Here is a 17658-nt window from a genome sequence, read left to right on the forward strand (position 1 = left end):
TGCATGCGGCGTTTTTGACATTCACGATGACGGCTTACCCATTTTGAAAGAAAAAGTAGTTGAATATTAAAGAGCGTGTTGATCTGTGAGGGAACTTGAATGGTTAGAAAATAGGTGTAATGGACTTCGCACCAAGTGGCGTGTTTCGACATGGAGCAGAAACTTAAAGGACATGCCGCATAAAAAAGGGGGGGGATGCAGCAAGTGCAGCTTCTACGACTCCACGCACATTTGCCTCCTCGCTCCTGCACTTGCACGCGTCTGTCGCGAAAGGCTCCTGGGCAGAACTTTAGGGAGGCCTTCGATCGAAGCTCCAGCCACAACGGTTGAAGAGGCAACAGTACAAGACGGAATTGGCTAAGGAAAGATCGTGCCGTAGTTTCCCCAATGAGACGGACATGAAGAGCGTTTGTAGCTCGTGTGGAGATGGGAGAATTCGTGGGGGGGGGGAAGGCTACTCACCAAAGAGAAGTTGCGTGGCTCGAACTGGGAGACGGCTTGTGATTGGTCGCGATCGAAGGACAACAATCCGAAAAGAAGAAAAAGCAAAGAGGCACAAACGAGCGGAGCAGAAGAACGTGAGAGGAAGAAGAAAAATTATAAAAAAAAAATTAACTTGGTTTGGCTAAGGGCTCAGAGGACAACCAACAAACCGAAAGAGAAGGGACGGGAAAGGGACAGAGAAGAAGCGCAGCAGGAGAGGAAAAAGAAGGGGGAGGAAAAGGGAAGGAAAGGAAAATAAGGCCTGGTGATACCAATGTAGGAAAAGAAGTGAAACGCAAATGGGCTAAGTAGAAGTACAATGTACACAGTGGATTAGGCGGATAGGTGGAAACAAGTGGAAACAAGATAAAATAAGAAGACGGGCTAGGGAGGAACTAGGGCAACAACTCTTGGGAGGTGTAGATGCCCTCAAGAAGCAAGTGAGCCACAAAGCCAGAGTCGTACTAAAGCCCCAGCCAGTGCTGTACACGAGCCCCCCCAGATCTCATCTATGCCCCCGTCTTCTACGTGCTGCAGTCACGTACATGTGTATGTTCATGCATGGGTACAGTGCCGCCTCCATCTATTTGACACTCCCCATCGCCAAATCACCAACCAACCCAGCCCATTTTTCGAAGTTCAACGGGGTAACCACATCAAGGATGGAAGGAGCAAGCACTAATCCAAGCTTCACTACCTGTGCAATTACGAACTGGGGGAGGTAAGGCAAGATGAGGGAAGGAGACAAGGCGCTGGCGACTGCGTCCATTAACGGCAGGTGCTTTGGTTGGTGTATGGTTTAGAGCGCCACCACCACTCTAGCCCTAATAAATAGCGAGTACAGGCCCTGAGCAGGTTTAATTTGGTTTAATTCTGACTGTTTTTCTCCCCTATCTTATTCCCATGGTCACGCTTTTTTGTAGCCATGAAGAAATTAGCACTTTTAGCGTATTGGTCCAGGCTTTTGGCATGTTCAGAGCTTCCAGCCCCGGTGAGGAAGGAAGCCCTCTTTGGCTTCCCCTCTAAAATGAACCCTTCAAGAGTTTTCTTTTCTCCCTTTTCATCCTCTCTCAGAAAGCAAGCAGAAAGCACAGAAAGCACAAAAAAAGAGACAAAAAGGGGGCATTTATTTCTGGCGCTAGTCCGAGAGTGGACATAGCGTCAAATCCGCTTCATTATAGTCAGGGGATGTTCTGTACACTGAAAGCCTTTGTCAAGGTTTCTGGTCCCTGAATTCAATGTTATGCCGGGGTTTCCAAGATCATCATCTTTAGGGGGCAATCAGAAGTGAAGAGAAGAACCACGCCGATCTCAAGGAGGGGGAGATGAGAATGAGGACGAAGTGCTTTGGGTTTTCGTCGTCGCGAGAGCGAAGAGAGGCCGAGAGAGTGTGCAAAGCCGGATAGTGGCAGCCGCAGACGGGCTGCTGTGCGTGCATGTACACAACACAACCATCCATCTATCCATCCATCCATATGCCTACGCCTACACACAGTCATGAAATGGCTTTTCTGTACAGGTGGCCAGTTGAAGAAAAGAAAATGCTATGCTGGTGCATAGTGCTATAGTACGACTCCTTTTGTTTGTATCCCACCCATCATCAATAAAACTGGTAGGCTAGGCAACCTTGAGCTCTTTATCAACCCCCTGTCTAGGGTTAGTTTACAGGCCCAATGCAACGGTAACTCCAGTGCTACGCGTGCGGGTTAGGGTTCAGACGGTTCTCCAACCCTAGCACACACCCGGTCTTGTTTAGCTAGAACAGGGAAAAAGCACTGCCGAAAACGGGCGAACAAAGCGACAAGCATCGCGGGCCACTTGTTATCGCGAGTAGCACGTTGGGTGTGCAAGCTCGTGGCACTTTATTAAGGTTAACTGAGCTTGGTACGAGACCATTTTATTAGGGCATCGATTGTTCGTTGGTGGCTTAGTATTCAGGTCCACCAATGATAGTGGGTACTTGGTCTTTCACTACAAAACGGCTGCTGTCCAAGTACCCCCTAGCACAGTCAGACAATCCCCTCCCCTAGTACTTACCATGTCAACTCAACACCATGTTGCCTGATGCGGTCATTTGAACGAGGCCAAGTTGCCATTTCACCTTCTAATTGACCAGAAATATGAAACTTTATTGTCCTCAAATCTATTCATCTTGCCATTGTGGCCTTTTTTCGTCAAGATATTCCTAGTTTTATGCTATCTTAATCTGTTATTTATTTATTTATTCTGTTTAATTAATGGCTTTGGCTCCACCCTCTCTAACATGCCACGAGTCTCGCCTTTAGTCCGCCGAGCACTACGTACTCGTCGACTACAGCCACTAGTTGCACATCCATATGCGCCTGTCAGTCTTAGGCTATATAGTGGCAGAGAGGGCGCTGGAAGTGCTTCGGGCAGGAGACGCAGCCAAAAGACATTGCCGGGTTCCTTCTACCGGGAGCTGTTTACGTCATCGAAGGCTCTAGGATCACCGCAATCTTCCCGGACCCACCGTTCAACACCAACGTCGACCACTGCTGTGGTCACATCGGCGCTTTTGTTTATTTGGATGCTATATCCTACGGATGAGTTCGACCAGCTAAAGCCATCGGCTGGCTCCTCGGTTCCGACTGAGCCAGCCTCGGAAGGGCCGGGGCTTCCACTCCCGTCTTTGCCGCTGGATACAGCATGGGCTAACTTTGCCAGCAACTTCGAGACCTTTTCTGACTCCATGGATATCGAGTGGACGCTTTTGACAGACAAAATCGTCGACTTGATTCTCCCTGAGTGGTCGCGGCTGGTGCCGGCCTATTTCCGGAAGTTGCAGAGGGAGCTTTCAATGGCCCCAGGCTCGCTTGCCGATGAAATATGGACCGATGCCCATGACGCAATTATAAACCCCGAAATCCGATATGCTGCAAAGGTGCGCGTCTCTAATGAGCTGTGTGAAGAGGAAAGGGAGTTTGTCTCGCGAAGGCGTAAAATGGCCGCTGTGGCTTTGGCCCGCTATCTGGACCTCGAGGAAACGGACGTTAACCCCGATGATGTTCCCACAATTGCCATGTGTGGTTCTGGGGGCGGTCTCCGGGCTCTGGTGGCTGGGGCTGGATCTTTGCTGGCTGCTGAGAAGGACGGTCTTCTGGACTGTGTCATGTACACAGCCGGCGTCAGTGGCTCGTGCTGGCTACAGGCTATATTCAACTCATCGCTGTCCAGCGGCAAAGTCAGCAAAGTCCTCGACCACCTCAAGGCCCGGCTTGGTGTGCACATCGCATATCCGCCTGTAGCCTTGGATGCCATCAGCTCAGCCCCTACCAACAAGTATCTTTTAGAAGGTCTCGTTGAGAAGCTGAAGGGGGACCCTAAGGCCCAGTTTGGCCTTGTTGACATATACGGTATTCTATTGTCTTCTCGGCTTCTTGTACCAAAGAGCCATCTTGGAATCAATCAGGAAAACTTTAAAATGTCCAACCAGCAAAAGTACATTCGCTACGGCCAGGCGCCAATGCCCATCTATACTGCCGTCCGCCATGAGATCCCTAAATTAGACGACGATAACGGTAACCGGGCGTCGACCGAGCATGAAAAAGCTGTTGCTAAGAAGGAGGCCTGGTTCCAATGGTTTGAAATAACACCGTACGAGTTCTTCTGTGAAGAGTTTTCAGCGGGCATCCCTACTTGGGCTCTTGGCCGTCGTTTCAACAAGGGCCTTGACGTGCCCCAAGAGGACGGATTTCACCTGCCGGAAATCCGCATGCCATTGCTGATGGGCGTCTTTGGATCAGCCTTTTGCGCTACGCTCAACCACTACTACCGCGAAATCCAGCCAATCATGCGTAGCATCAGTGGCTTTGCTGCTCTTGACCAAATTGTCACAGGGCGTAGCGATGATTTAAGCAAGGTCCATCCGATTGAGCCGGCAACTCTGCCAAACTTTGCCTACGGCATGCACGGCCAACTGGCCAAGACAACGCCAGAGAGTATATTGAATAGCGAGTACATACAGCTAATGGATGCCGGGATGTCCAACAACCTCCCTATATATCCGTTGCTACGGCCGGGACGTGATGTCGAAGTCATCATCGCCTTTGACAACTCAGCTGACATCAAAAACGACAATTGGCTGGCTGTCACCGATGGCTATGCTCGTCAGCGCAAAATACGCGGCTGGCCAGCCGGCATTGGCTGGCCTAAGGGTGTAGCGCCCGAGGAGGCTGGCGAGCAGATTGAGAAGGCTGGAGACAGATCGCCGGCCGAGGCTAGGAGTGCGATAGACATGGCCCGTAAAAGCAACATGAAATCCAGTGATATTGCAAGGGAAAATGGCCTTGGATACTGCACAGTGTGGGTTGGGCAGACATCTGAGACTAACACAGGAAGCAATGGCGATGTTCCGCCCCCCAAAGCCATAGCCGACTTTACTGAGAGCGGTGTATCCTGGAACACGGCCGGCATAGCCGTAATATACCTGCCATTGCTAGCTAATGCGAAAGTGCCCGGTGTCGACCCGCGCATGTCAGACTATCTCAGTACATGGAACTTTGTGTACACGCCAGAGCAGGTTGACAGTGTGGCAGCATTAGCCCAGGCAAACTATTCTGAGGGGAAACAGCAGCTGCGTGCATGCATTCGCGCGGTTTATGAGCGCAAGAAGAAGGTAAGAGAGGACAAGGTCAAGGCAATGAAGAGCGAGAAGCTGAGGCGTCAGCTCAGAAAGGGCATAGTGAACAAGCTGGGGGAGGGCGATCATTTTAGCTAGTCCCCATAAGCCTCAAGCATGATTCGGAACGGGGCGGCCTTGGTGTTTACATTTGACTTGGCCAATGGCTATAGAGCATGATTCAATCTAGTTATTTTTTGGAGTTTAGGGGGGGGAGGGAGATGGTTGATTGGGTTATCAGCGTTAGCTTGCTAGAATTCACGTTGCTTTGTATACACACAAAGTCTTGATAAAAACAGTCAGTTGTTCTGTTACATAGGGATGTAGCCGCAATGAAAAATCTGTGAGACTGGTATACAATGGAGACTGCGCTGTTGTAAGCCTATGGCCGATGATGATATATAGCATGCAATTCTAAAGCCACCAGCAGCCTATCCTTCTCTACAAAATCTAGTTTTTATGTGTAGCAATACCTGCCCCTTACGCTATCTCCTTGGCCATCTCATCCTTGATTCTTGTTACAGTGCCTGCCCCGTTGTACACCATTGTCGTGTAGACCATCGCTGCGCTTGCACCAGCTTGTAGAGTCTCCAGCGCTTGTTTGCCGTTCGTGATGCCTCCTGTCGCAAACAAGGTCATTCTGTCCTTGTTGCTGCCGACCATCTGCTCATCAAACATCTTACGGTACCGGCTGACTAGATCTAATGTACGGGGGAACATTTCTGGACCCGAGTAGCCGCCAGTCTCCTGCAGAGCCCGCTGTTCTCGACCCGTCAGGGGCACACTCTGTGCAACAAGACCAGCACGGCGACTTGTTGTGTTGCCAACAATTACACCATCAACGCCGCTGGCCATGACTGCCTGCACAATACCGCCCATTTGTGCTGCCTCATCTTCGTCTGGAGATACCTTGACCATAACGCGTGGCCGGGTGCGGCGTTGCGTCTTGTTGGCCTCCTCGACTACTGCTGACAGCAAGCGTGTCAGTGGCTCAACAGCCTGCAGGTCACGTAGGCCTGGGGTATTAGGGCTGCTGACATTGACGACAAGCACGTCGGCATACGGCGCTAGCCGTTTCACGCAGTACACATAGTCACGGGCTACCGCTTCCACGTCTGTCTGGTCTGTTGCTTTGTTCTTGGCGACTTGTACCAACAGCAGCTTGCCGGCACGCAGGCTGCCAGGCGGCACAGGTGCATCGGCACCATTAACTGCGACAGCCCCATTGAGGACATCTTCTTCAGAGACACCATGGCTGATAGCATAGCGTAGCACTCGCTCACGGAGCTTGCGTGCCATAGCATCGGCGCCGTGCGAGTTTAGGCCATAGCGGTTGACTAGCCCTTCAAGCACGGGGACGCGGAATAGCCGCGGGCGGTCGTTGCCAGGCTGTGCCAGTGGCGTGCAGCCACCAACCTCAACGATTCCTGCTCCCAAGTCAAACAGAACATCGGGGATGTCAGCGTGCTTGTCTAGACCGGCACTGATGCCGATGGGGTTAGACAGCGGGTTGCCAAACACACTCGTGGCTAGGGCGGGGTTCTCAGGCGTCCGTTCGCGGGGATGAAGACCGGCACTGTACAGAGACTCGAGCAAGGCAGTGCTAACATGATGTGCGTCCTCAGCATCAGGGAAGATGGTGCGAAGCAATGGGGGGACAACGTAGCGGTGCACCGAAGCACGGCTATCGGTGCCGTAAATATAGGCTGCAGAGCCAATAATGGCAAGTCCAGCCGTGTAGGCAGTTAGCTTGAAGCCAGAGCCACTGGATGTTCTGGGGCTGGCGGTCGAGATATAACGACGGCTGGCAGCACGGAGCTGCTCCGGGAGAGCTCGACGGGATTGGGCGAAGAGAGGAGTCATCATGGGCAGGAGACACGTGGATATGATCCGCAAATCAAAGACAGCAGTAGAAAGACAACAAACGCCGAAAAAACACTCTCTAAGCACCAAGAAATGACTGGTCAATGGGCTGAAGGCTGGATTGTGGACGGGCTACTCAAGTGCAAGACAAGGGCGCAAATAATTGGCCGATAATGATGATGATGGGTTGGTTAGATGAGGCCTGGCAGGTGGCAGAGCTGTCAGCGGGCTGCCAGGTGGGGCCGAGAAAACTAACCGTTATGGGACCTGGCTGTTGTATACTTGATAGAAGGCATGTGACAGCCCGACAATCTGGCATTGAGGTCGGGTCAATGTGTGTGTCACTTATGTGAGAACTTCGAGACGGATATTTGCGTCCATTGGTTGGCCGTTATGTTGGCAACGTGCTAGTTTTGACTTGGGTATAAGGTGTCTCATCCTGAGCATACTATATATATACTACGCGGTTGTCCTAGGCCTGCCTTCCCCTTTTGCTGGCACTATTTGGACGTGATCAAGACATAGGCACAGTATTTAATGCTCTTAAAAATTACACCGGAACTTGGAATATCCTCGGCAGTGTCTGTAGTTGTGGGTTTTATTCTGTACATGTGTGTGGCTTGGCAGTTCTGGTGCCATTAGCGTTGCTGTCGTCTTGGATTGCTATAAATGGGCCTGGGTAGGAATAGCCTGCAGTCGCAATGGACCCAGACAGCGGGCGGAGAGAGAGGGTTGCCCCCTAGTCCTTCTTGGGCGCTGCCACCGCTGCCGCTTTATCCTCAGCATCCCATTCTTTCAACTGTCTGGTCCAGCTGTAGGGGGGAAGAACAGAGAACAGTTAGCGCAAACCTCCACGAAGGGAATGGCACAAGATCGACTCACTATCTGCTGGGGTAGAACCGATCGGGCTCGGGCTTCTTGAAACGGATCTCACGCTCGGCGCTCACGTTCCAGACAATTGCCACGGTGCCGAAAATTATGGCCCCCATAATGGCAGTGTTGGCCCTCCAGTTAGCCGGTTGGCAGTACCAGCCACCAGCAGGCGACCAGACATGCTTGGGATAGCTGCGATTAGAATTGTTAGGGTGAGCTGTGGTCGAGTTGAGACGGGTCGCGGAAGCAGGCGGCTTAGAGCTTCGAGCTTGGTGTGGATTACTCACGGAACTTTTCCTCCACCGCCCTGAGACTTGGTTAGCAGATGTGTAGTACGGGCGCTTAGGAGATGCTTACCATTGTGACAGATGTAATATATGAGAAAAAAAGGGTTGTGCTTGAGAGGTTATTTGACTCTGGACAAGTTTGGGGGACTTGGTTCGTGATAGTTGCCGGGATGCCAGAGCTAATTGATAGCAACGGCGGCTAATCATCGGCTAATATGGATAGTTCTCAGCTCTCCCACCAAATTGTCAGCCTTGATTGGGCTACATGGCGCAAGGCTTGAGCGTTTTTTGGGGGGGGGGGGGGGGGAAATGGTACTGGGTTTGTCTAAACGTTTAGGTGCAACTTTTTTTTGGGTCCAATAGAGGCGAACGCTTTAGAGATGTACTGTGAATTTTTCTCTTGATTTTGGAGACATCACGACAAAGATTGACCTGCACGGAAGAAGATACGAGGAAAGAAAGGGGAGCCTTGCCTGATTTCCTTATTTTTGTTAATTTAATATACTCTTCTTTGGTGCCCAAGGCTGAGACGGAGACAACGGCTTGCACAGTCAAAAAAAAAGAAACATTTCTTTTTTTTATATAAGATCTTCCCTCCACAAGTCGACAACCTCTCGTTCTCGTCCCTGCTGTGCATCTCTCGCCGTCAAACATGATGAAGCGGTTAAGAGTCCGGCAATTGGCTGGCCAATTGGCTTCGGTTGCTCCTAGTCCTGCTGTTCGGTGCATGACCTCTGAGGTTATTTCGCAGCATGTCCGGTTCCAGTCATCAACGACTCCTCCCCCCGCTGCCGACTCTGCCCCTCTCCATGCTCCTACGAACGCTGCCGACCCCGTTTCTGTCTCCGAGGCTAATACCGCACCTCAAGCTACTCTGCCGTCGTTTGAAGATATACGCCCTGTCATTGGCGCTAATGCTGGAGGTGTCTCGCCCGATGCTACCAGCCCATACCCATCCCCTCCGCCCAGCGCAGCCTTGAAATCGGCAAAGCTACATGCTCTCCATGCTCGTCTTGGTCTTTCGGATAAATTTCCCATCAATACCCTGGCCCGCGCCCTGGTCGATCCCTCAGCAGACGAAAACCCAAAGTTCAACAACGTCAACCTTGCCTATCTTGGCAGTACCGTTATCAATTACCATCTATCCGAGTTTCTGGTCTGCAAATACCCACGTCTGCCTATGCTGGTATTATATGAGGTCATGCGTGGCTATTCAGGCTCCGAGGCCCTCTCAATGGTCGCTCGCCAATGGGGTGTAGAGAGTGCCTCGGAGCCCGGTGGTGAAGTCGATCCTGGCCTGCTGCAATTCTCGACAGATCCAGCCAAGGGCATCAAGCAACGCGTCTGGGGCCATGTGCGTAAGGAGGCCGCCTATGCGGAAAAGTACAACTGGCGTCGCAGTGTCAGTAGCAGAACAGTTTTGGATGACGCCCTTGGTGATGCCTTGTCTTCTAAAAAATCCGACGCCACCCCTGCGGCCTCTGAGACGGGCAAGCTGCCCTCGGAGATTGTCAAGGAACAGCGCCAGAGATGGATGCGCGTTCGTGCCGAGGCCATGTCTGGCTTTGTGCAGGCCCTAGTAGGAGGTATCTACATCCACCGTGGCCGTGAGGCTGCCAAGACCTTTGTGCGCAGCCACCTACTATCACGCACACTGCCTGTTGAAAAGATGTTTGCGTTCCGCCTGCCGACTATGGAGTTAACGAAGCTGTGCGCTCGTGAAGGCTTTGAGCCGCCGGTGGCGCGCATGGAAAGTGAGACCGGTCGTTTGTCCAGGACGCCTGTCTTTGTTGTTGGTATCTACAGTGGCACCGACAAGTTGGGTGAGGGTATTGGCTCAAGCCAAGATGAGGCTCGGCAAAAGGCTGCCATGAACGCCCTCAAGGCATGGTATCTGTACAGCCCAGGCGAGAATGTCCGCGTACCTAGCGACATGTACAACAAGAGCTCAGGCCCATGGGCAGCCCCGTACATTGACATCGGTGAGATTGTGTAAGAGGGAAGCAAGTGCATCATTGCTAGGGAAGGGGGGTTGGCATTCAAAGCGAGCCAGGCAATGGAAATTGGCAAATGCATAGACGTTGCTGTGAAAATGGAAAGGCTTCTTAGAGGCTAGTGTGAGGAAGAGGAAGAGGGGAAAGGGGCGCGAAGAGAGGAGAATCATCCTGTACGATTAAAGAAGCTTATAGAATGGCTTCATGTAGAATTAGCGACAATTAGCACACAACTACCTGCACAATAACACAAAAAATGCTGATGACACGTGATATAGCGGCACAGGTGAAAAGAAACTCTGAATCAAAAAAAAGGGCCTCGCCTCGGACTAAACTGCGAGAGACAGATGGCCCTTTGGAAACACATGCTGTTGTACTGGATACACTTTGCTATACTGGAAACCGCTATGATAAATTCTCAAAGGCGTTCTGTTCTTTCAGTCTGGCCAGGGCTATAGCTCGCCAGCGCTGTAGTTATCCTCAGTGACAAACTTGCGGTCCGCGGAACCAAAGAAGTCCTTTGCAACCTTTTCAATCTCACTTTCGGGAATTTGCATGTGGTCACCAGGTACAGAGCGGAACTTCAGGCCGCCCTTTCTGTCCAGCTCCCGAAGTCCAATCCAGTCTTCTGTGTAAATCTTGCGAGCGCGCAATGGCACATGTTCACTCTCATTGACCTCCTCGAACCAGGAAGTCTCCTTGGGGATTAAAACTGTATCGTTGTCGAACATGTACAGGGCGAGGTTAGTTAGCGATGCTAGGTTTTCCTTATACAAGGGATTCTTTTCTATGCGCTCGTTGTTGACATCGGCCAAGAAATTTGACGATTCCAAGTATCTATCATAGTCCTTAGGGTCGCGAAAATACTGGGCTGGTACTAGTCGCGACTGCACAAAGTTTGACCACGTATTGAAGCGTAGTAGAGCCATAGCTCCCTTGCAGACTAGATCAGCGTATCCACAGTCACGGAAACGGGTGATGCCATTGTGCGGCGATCCGAAAGTTACAAGACTGCGTATGGGAGGACTGTTGCAACGCTCGATGTAGCCACGAAGGAATGTCCCGCCCTGGGAGAAGCCTAGTGCATCAATAGCGGGCGCAGTCGAGATGATGGGGTGGCTGGCAAGCGCTTCGCATACATGCTCTATCTGTGCACTGACGTTACCGAGGAAAGTAGCCGATCGGTCTTCGTTGCCGTCAGCACCAAGCTGAACAAAGTACACGAAGGTGCCGGGGTTGACGCTATCGATGAGCTCGCCAACGCTTTGAAGACCTTCGGCATTGTAGGCGTCGCCCAGACCTATAGAAACACGCGGTTACTATGTTAATAAAGCAGTTGTTTGGGGTTTCTGATGAGGGGGAAAGCTGTACCATGCCATATCACAACCGGGAGGGGGGTATCATCATCGCTTTTGTCTACCAAAGCTCTGACGCGTGTCGCCGAGGCTACACTAGAAGTCCATAACGCATAAATAGCGCTAGAGATAATGAACTGAGAGCGCATATCTAGTGACACCTTTACGCAAAGAGATAGTAAATAATGAGAATAAAAATATAACGGCCGCTATAAATAGATGCCTTGGCTATTATAATAAGAAAATAATACTTCAAGCTCGTTGTTAGCCTCACAAGTAGAAGACGATACTAGAGGATACCCACGAAACGTCATTGGGACGAATCAACAGCTGATTTGTATGTGTGGCGTAAGGTTAATTGTGGCGCGTTAATGTGGCTTTAGGCTGTGCTACAAAGCGCCGAGTAGAGCTCAGAACCCTAGTCATGACCCTAACTGAAAAAAACGTCATGAAAACAATCTTGCTTTGGAGCTAGCTTTGTCGCGTGCTGCAGTTGGATCGATATCTCAGACGAGCTGCTATTTCCTATCTTCTTTCTTTTCATATAAACTTCAGGTACAAATACGACTCAATTAAGCACAGCCTGCTGCGACAGATCCGAACCTTGAGTCTTTAAATTTCATTCTATCCGCTATTTCTTGGATACCTTCGAAATGCCACCACATGGCCCCCGCGCCAGCACCAAACCCGTCCCTACAGGCCCCAATGCCGTAAACTACAATGGAACCGGTAGTGGTGGCCGGAAAAATCGCAGCTTTGGCGGCGGCAATCATGCGCCATCATCTCGATCTAGTTTAAGCAACCCACGCCCACAGAACAAATCCCATGGCCCCAATTCAAATTCAAACGGCAGTCGGTCGCAGTCGCAACCCCAGCACCAGAATGCCCACACGCATACTCCCGAGCCTGACGTACAGACGGTAATAGGCGATGTTGAGTCGTTCAAAGGGCCAATACCAGATCGCAATGTGGTTCCGACGCAGTATTTGCTGCAGCAGCATGTGCAAAAGCAGGCGCGAGAGGCAGCAGACCGGGCGCATAATGAGGAGACACTCAAGATACAGGGCATACAAGTGATTGACAAAGTTAGGCTGGCGCTACAATTGTGAGTATTGGATGGCCTCTTCAGGTTCTGGCAACATGTATCAGCCCTATACTCCGCTTGCTAACACTAAGCTTGTATCTCTAAAGGCCTGTCCGAACATTTGACACTGCAGCATGCTATTTCCACCGATCCCGGCTTACTTCCCCAGAACACAACTATCATGATGTGGCTTTGGCTGCGTTGTTCGTTGCATGCAAGGTTGAGGATACAATGAAGAAGTCACGAGATATTCTATGCGCTGCGCACAACCTGAAGTCACCCGACCACCCTATAACACCGGACGACAAGGTGAGTGTTGGGAATTTGGTACAATTGGAACATTAACATGCTGACATGCTGGCAGTCCCTGGAAAGGCCGTCGATGAATATCATCTCCCTCGAACGAACAATCCTGGAAACCGTGGGCTTCAATTTTCGCGTGCGGCACCCCCAGAAACATTTGGCAAAAGTGTGCCACTCCCTCGGGTTGGGCGACCCTAGCCAAGAATTTTATGTTACTGCATATCACATGCTCATGGACATGTATAAGACGCTTGTCCCGATTAAGCAAGGCACATATGTCATGGTGCTTGCCACTCTAGAACTCACTACACTTGTTACGGGCCAATACATCACTAATATTAAGGAAGCCAACCTGTCCAGGTTCCGGACACGACGGGCAGATGTAGTTGAGACTATGCTTGACATGCTCGACTTGTATACACAACACCACAAGATGACGCTGTTGGGGGCAGAGTTTGGACTGGACCAGTTTCTCGCCATCAAAATCCAAATCAACGAGGAGGTTGACGCCAATCCCGAGCTAGACCGATACGCGTCACGATGCAGCGTCTGCGACAAAGATACAAACCTGGCTACCGCGGCTCTATTCGCGGCAACGTCACCGCCGCTTTCAGGGCCGCGCAATAGTACTGGAAACACAGGGGAAGGGACGATACGCTTTTTGTTTTCTGCCGAAAACTCTAAACTTGAGGAGGCCGAGGTCGACAAGTACACACGCGACGAGTATGACGAGTACGAAGAAGAGGTAGAGGAGCCTATTGCCGAGTTTAACGATGGTGGCAGTGGCGGAGGCGGTGGCGGTAACCGAGCTCCTGGGGGGGGAGGTGGTGGGGGTCGTCGGAACCGAGACCGACAGAGACATGGGCATGGCCATGGCCACGGACCTCCATCAGGGCCACCAGGACAGGACCCATACTGGCACCCGTATCCTAAGGATCGTGGCCGGAGGGGACGCAAGATGCATTAGAAATGCAGCACAAATTAGGATAAAGCATTTGCGAAGAATTATATGCCATAATATAATCTTTACCCATTAAATAAAAGGCCATCTAGAGAACCCTCTCTCCAACCCACTGTAGCGGTAGTATGCGTAAACTTTGATGTACACGGTCGGTCTGGATGGGAAACAGGATAGTGCGAGACGCAGTTAGTGTCTATGGCTAGCGCAAAAGCTTATCATCAAGCTTAGCTTTGACTATATTCGGGTGACCATGACAGCTGAGCTGGCCCCACTCTTTACCCAAACACAACCATCAGCCGACAAATTCTTGATTCGCCTTGGCTTAGCCCAGATCAGAGCTGGGGAAGGACGGAATGCTTGATTTTGCTATTATCAAGGGAGAAGAGAAGGGGGAAAGCGAACCTGCAAACAGCAAGTTTTATTCAAGGCTTTACTGCCTATAACGACAGAGCACGTAGCTTGTGTTATGTATGGTGCCTAGTATTGACCCGCTCGAATTGAGCGTTGAGATACTTTTGACCAAGCCCCACGCTGAAGTCGGCAAGGCCCATCGCTTATGTCTCTCTCTGTCTAGTAGAGCTCAACCACTTCCGGGGCATAAGAGATGCTAGTAAAGGGCTTTTCCATGGGGGTTCCCTACAGCATAGCATGGTACGTTTGTAGGCAGGCTTCATGGTGAGCGACCGTTTGTTGGTTATGTGCAATTTTGTTGGCTTCGCTCCTCAGTCGTGCAGTTGCCAGTTGCGGGCTTCCTTCCATTTTTCCCCTCCCACTGTTTGCCTTTTGTTTGCCGTGGATGTTGGCTATCACTTGCAGTAAATTTCAGGCTTCAATTTTTTCATCTCTTTTCCTCTTCTGATTTTCTACCTGATACTTGTCTGCTTTTCCATCCACAAAACGGCATCCGTCATTTTAGTTTTTTTACTTGGCCCTGTCAACACCTTTTTTCTTTCTTTCTTCTGGCCTTCTTTTTTTGGGCAGCAAAGCTTATTTTCTGGTCCGACTTCACCCACCCACATATTAGTATTATTTTCATCGGCCTTCTTTGCTACGTTACGTACAACGATCTTTGCCTCATCATCATCAACACTCTCCCTGCTTTTGTTACCTTCACTATAAGAAACTTGTATCATGGCTCCTCCTGCGTCGGCACAAAAGCCTCTGGCCGAGCGTTTCCAGGAGCTAGCCAAGACCCTTCAATGTAGGTATTCGCACTGCAAGCCCCAATAAACCTCGCTATTCTAGCTACGCATCAGCCGTCGTTGCTAACACTTCCCTTCTTCTTCTTCTGCAGTTGCTTGGTTCTCTGGGTATGTCGAAATCTTGCTTTGTTTTTCTCCAACCTGTCTAGTTCGAAACAAGCGCCTCTATCCATGCGCTTTACTCTGTTGAACGCAGCGGTGCTGCCCCTCCTCCTCCACCCGATCTAGTCGATCTCCATTATAGTCTAAAAAACACCGTTGCCCGATAGAGTCGCTTGATACTAAGCGTTTCGCGCGGGCCAATTCTCACTTCGCTTGTATCCCCAAGTCGGCCAGATGTCTTCGACAGGGCGTCGTGACTCGTCGATGGAGCAAAGCACCGAATACCTTGCGGGCCATTGCGCCTACGTACTCTAATGCTGACCCCGCAACTGTAATGCTAACTAACCCGGCTTCACACAGACACGTCATGCTTATCTTCAGCACCCTGCTGTACATGTTCCAGTTTATCAAGTTCAACACCTCTGGCGGCTTCGCACGATTCACCTACCGTGTTGGCTTCCTATCAGCCATCCTGACTTATGGCATCGTTGTGTATAAGAGCTTTATGGCTCGTCAGAAACTTGGTTCGCGTGCCCCCAGCGGCATCATGACTATTGTTGGCGACGAAAATGTGCAGTATATGGGTAAGTTGCACTATGCAGCAGAATGAAGGTCCGCCGTCTCTTGTTGGATATTGACCATGTAATCTCTATAGTTATGTCGGTCGTGTGGTTCTTGATGCCCCACTTCACCTTGGCCCTTTTGCCCTACTTTGTCTACTCGGTCTTCCATGTTGCCACCTACTTGCGCACCAACATTTTGCCTACCATCTACCCTCCCACCATTACCACCTCGTCGGACAGCACTCCTGGCTCCAAAGTCCAGCACAACCCTGCTGCGGAGCGTTACATCTCGATGTTGAGATCGTTCGTCAACTCGCACTACGACGCTTCTATGGCTCTGGTTGCTCGCTTTGAGATTGCCCTATGGGTTGAGTTGGCTTTCTATGCCCTCTTCTTCCGCCGGTGGTCATGGGTGCTCATCACTGTGTACACTGCTTTCGTGCGCGTCCGTTACAGCCAGAGCATGCACCTTCAGACTCTGTTCACTTCACTGAGCACCCAGATTGACTCCAAGATGGCCTACCAGGGCACTCCCCCCGGCGTTCGCCAGGGCTGGGAGACTGCCAAGTCAGTGACTAAGCAGTTCTATGCTGCTACTGACATCAACAAGTACATTGGCGGTGCTCCTGCTCCCAAGAAGTCGTCGTAAACCATTGTATCGGTGGTGGAAGAACCAAATTGAATCAAGTCATATCACATGTCTTGGAAAGTCCAGGCTTCACACGGACATGTCTTAAATTAAAGCCAGGGCAAGCGTACGTACCTAAAATTACATGAAGAGGATCATATCATCATAGTTGCGGCAGAGGTAGAGCTAGAGAAGGAGCGGAATAAGATCTTTTTTCTTGCTATATATCAATTTTGAGCATGATGTAGCATCTATCTAGCTTCAAAGGACGAGCCGTCATGCAACACAGCGGTGGAAGCGATAACTTTCATACGGGACATGTGGTAGCAAGAGTCTTTGGTTCAAGTCCTGGAATGTTGATATTCTAGGTAAGAGCTATGGCAGAGCAGCAAAGCCCCATGCTACGCATTCGGCAATACGACAAGAGGCAGGGAAGGGCCAGGAGAGAGAGAGAGAGAGAGAGAGAGAGGTTGGAGATTATGGAAAAGTATAGAATTAAGGGATGTTATACTCCATACTAAATTGTTGCGCGTAGTCTAGCTGGTTTTGCCCATCTGGAGCCTCACATGCCTAACTGTAGGTGGCGGGCGCAAAGTCGTTCTGGCGGTAGGCTCTTGCTTTGTTTCCTTCATGACTCAGTTAGCGTAGGAGAAGAACAGAATAGGTAGGTCCAGCCTTGGCTGTTTGAGAGAGTAGCTCGTTAATAGGCTGGATGCCATAGGAATTGTTCTTTATCTAGATATAGGCAACCACAGGCATTTCGTTAAAGCAACCCTCTAAAACAGTAGGAGCTCAGGCTGTTACTACAGTAGATACAGTAGTGCGAGGGGAGGGTTAGGGCTACAGACAGATCTGTGTTGTCGCACACAGGCGAAGATCAAACAATAAAGGAATGCATGTTCTTGGGATAAGTTATTGGTTGGGCTGCTATCCGCCTTCGTTTTTTCTAGCTTGGGGAAATCAAACAGGAAATAGGATGAACAAGATTATAGGGAAAGGGGGAAGATGCATTGTTTACTTGAGCTAATATTTTGCTAGTTGAGTTGGTTAGCCTTATGCAAAGCCATTACATTAGATAGGAGGCCTGTGATATGCTGTACTGGAGCCCTCAATGTTCCTTGGACAGCCCCAATCCTTTAAGCAAACCCTCTCCTCTTGCCTTCTAAATGCTCACTTTTTTTTTGTCGCAGTGTTATGATGGGGACTAAAGCTGTGGCTGTGAACCAATGGGGCGAGCAAGCGGAGAGGGCCACTTGGTGTAAACAAAGTGGTGGCCCATTGGATAAGTAATCGTCCCTCAACAGCTAATTTTCGCTTCAAG

At 50.5% G+C, this 17658-nt stretch overlaps 7 protein-coding genes across 7 annotated transcripts; 4 read left to right on the forward strand and 3 right to left on the reverse strand.

Annotated features, from left to right (window-relative positions):
- Nucleotides 1–2746: 2746 nt before the first annotated feature.
- On the forward strand, nucleotides 2747–5221 carry HOO65_050222 (Cytosolic phospholipase A2 delta; the record flags this gene model as incomplete). The annotated part of the gene is made up of 1 exon (XM_071000821.1): nucleotides 2747–5221. One exon carries the CDS (start codon nucleotides 2747–2749, stop codon nucleotides 5219–5221), a length of 2475 nt encoding a protein of 824 aa, XP_070858281.1.
- Nucleotides 5222–5602: 381 nt separating this feature from the next.
- Nucleotides 5603–6985, reverse strand: HOO65_050223 (Dihydroorotate dehydrogenase (quinone), mitochondrial; the record flags this gene model as incomplete). The annotated part of the gene is made up of 1 exon (XM_071000822.1): nucleotides 5603–6985. One exon carries the CDS (start codon nucleotides 6983–6985, stop codon nucleotides 5603–5605), a length of 1383 nt encoding a protein of 460 aa, XP_070858282.1.
- Nucleotides 6986–7724: 739 nt separating this feature from the next.
- HOO65_050224 (uncharacterized protein) lies at nucleotides 7725–8218 on the reverse strand (the record flags this gene model as incomplete). The annotated part of the gene is made up of 4 exons (XM_071003551.1): nucleotides 7725–7797; nucleotides 7868–8050; nucleotides 8146–8165; nucleotides 8216–8218. The coding sequence occupies 4 exons, from the start codon at nucleotides 8216–8218 to the stop codon at nucleotides 7725–7727; spliced, it is 279 nt and encodes a 92-aa protein (XP_070858283.1).
- A 579-nt stretch (nucleotides 8219–8797) lies between these two features.
- HOO65_050225 (mitochondrial 54S ribosomal protein mL44) lies at nucleotides 8798–10141 on the forward strand (the record flags this gene model as incomplete). The annotated part of the gene is made up of 1 exon (XM_071000823.1): nucleotides 8798–10141. One exon carries the CDS (start codon nucleotides 8798–8800, stop codon nucleotides 10139–10141), a length of 1344 nt encoding a protein of 447 aa, XP_070858284.1.
- Nucleotides 10142–10591: 450 nt separating this feature from the next.
- Nucleotides 10592–11643, reverse strand: HOO65_050226 (Palmitoyl-protein thioesterase 1; the record flags this gene model as incomplete). The annotated part of the gene is made up of 2 exons (XM_071003472.1): nucleotides 10592–11439; nucleotides 11511–11643. The coding sequence occupies 2 exons, from the start codon at nucleotides 11641–11643 to the stop codon at nucleotides 10592–10594; spliced, it is 981 nt and encodes a 326-aa protein (XP_070858285.1).
- A 504-nt stretch (nucleotides 11644–12147) lies between these two features.
- HOO65_050227 (CTD kinase subunit beta) lies at nucleotides 12148–13848 on the forward strand (the record flags this gene model as incomplete). Its single annotated transcript, XM_071003310.1, has 3 exons — nucleotides 12148–12599; nucleotides 12686–12887; nucleotides 12943–13848. 3 exons carry the CDS (start codon nucleotides 12148–12150, stop codon nucleotides 13846–13848), a joined length of 1560 nt encoding a protein of 519 aa, XP_070858286.1.
- A 1125-nt stretch (nucleotides 13849–14973) lies between these two features.
- On the forward strand, nucleotides 14974–16358 carry HOO65_050228 (Nucleoporin POM33; the record flags this gene model as incomplete). Its single annotated transcript, XM_071003384.1, has 4 exons — nucleotides 14974–15043; nucleotides 15088–15152; nucleotides 15550–15730; nucleotides 15802–16358. The coding sequence occupies 4 exons, from the start codon at nucleotides 14974–14976 to the stop codon at nucleotides 16356–16358; spliced, it is 873 nt and encodes a 290-aa protein (XP_070858287.1).
- Between the last annotated feature and the right edge of the window lie 1300 nt (nucleotides 16359–17658).

This window comes from Ceratocystis lukuohia (genome assembly GCF_044167205.1).
Source record: "Ceratocystis lukuohia strain C4212 chromosome Unknown Supercontig5_pilon, whole genome shotgun sequence".
NCBI classification, from domain to species: Eukaryota; Fungi; Ascomycota; class Sordariomycetes; order Microascales; family Ceratocystidaceae; genus Ceratocystis; species Ceratocystis lukuohia.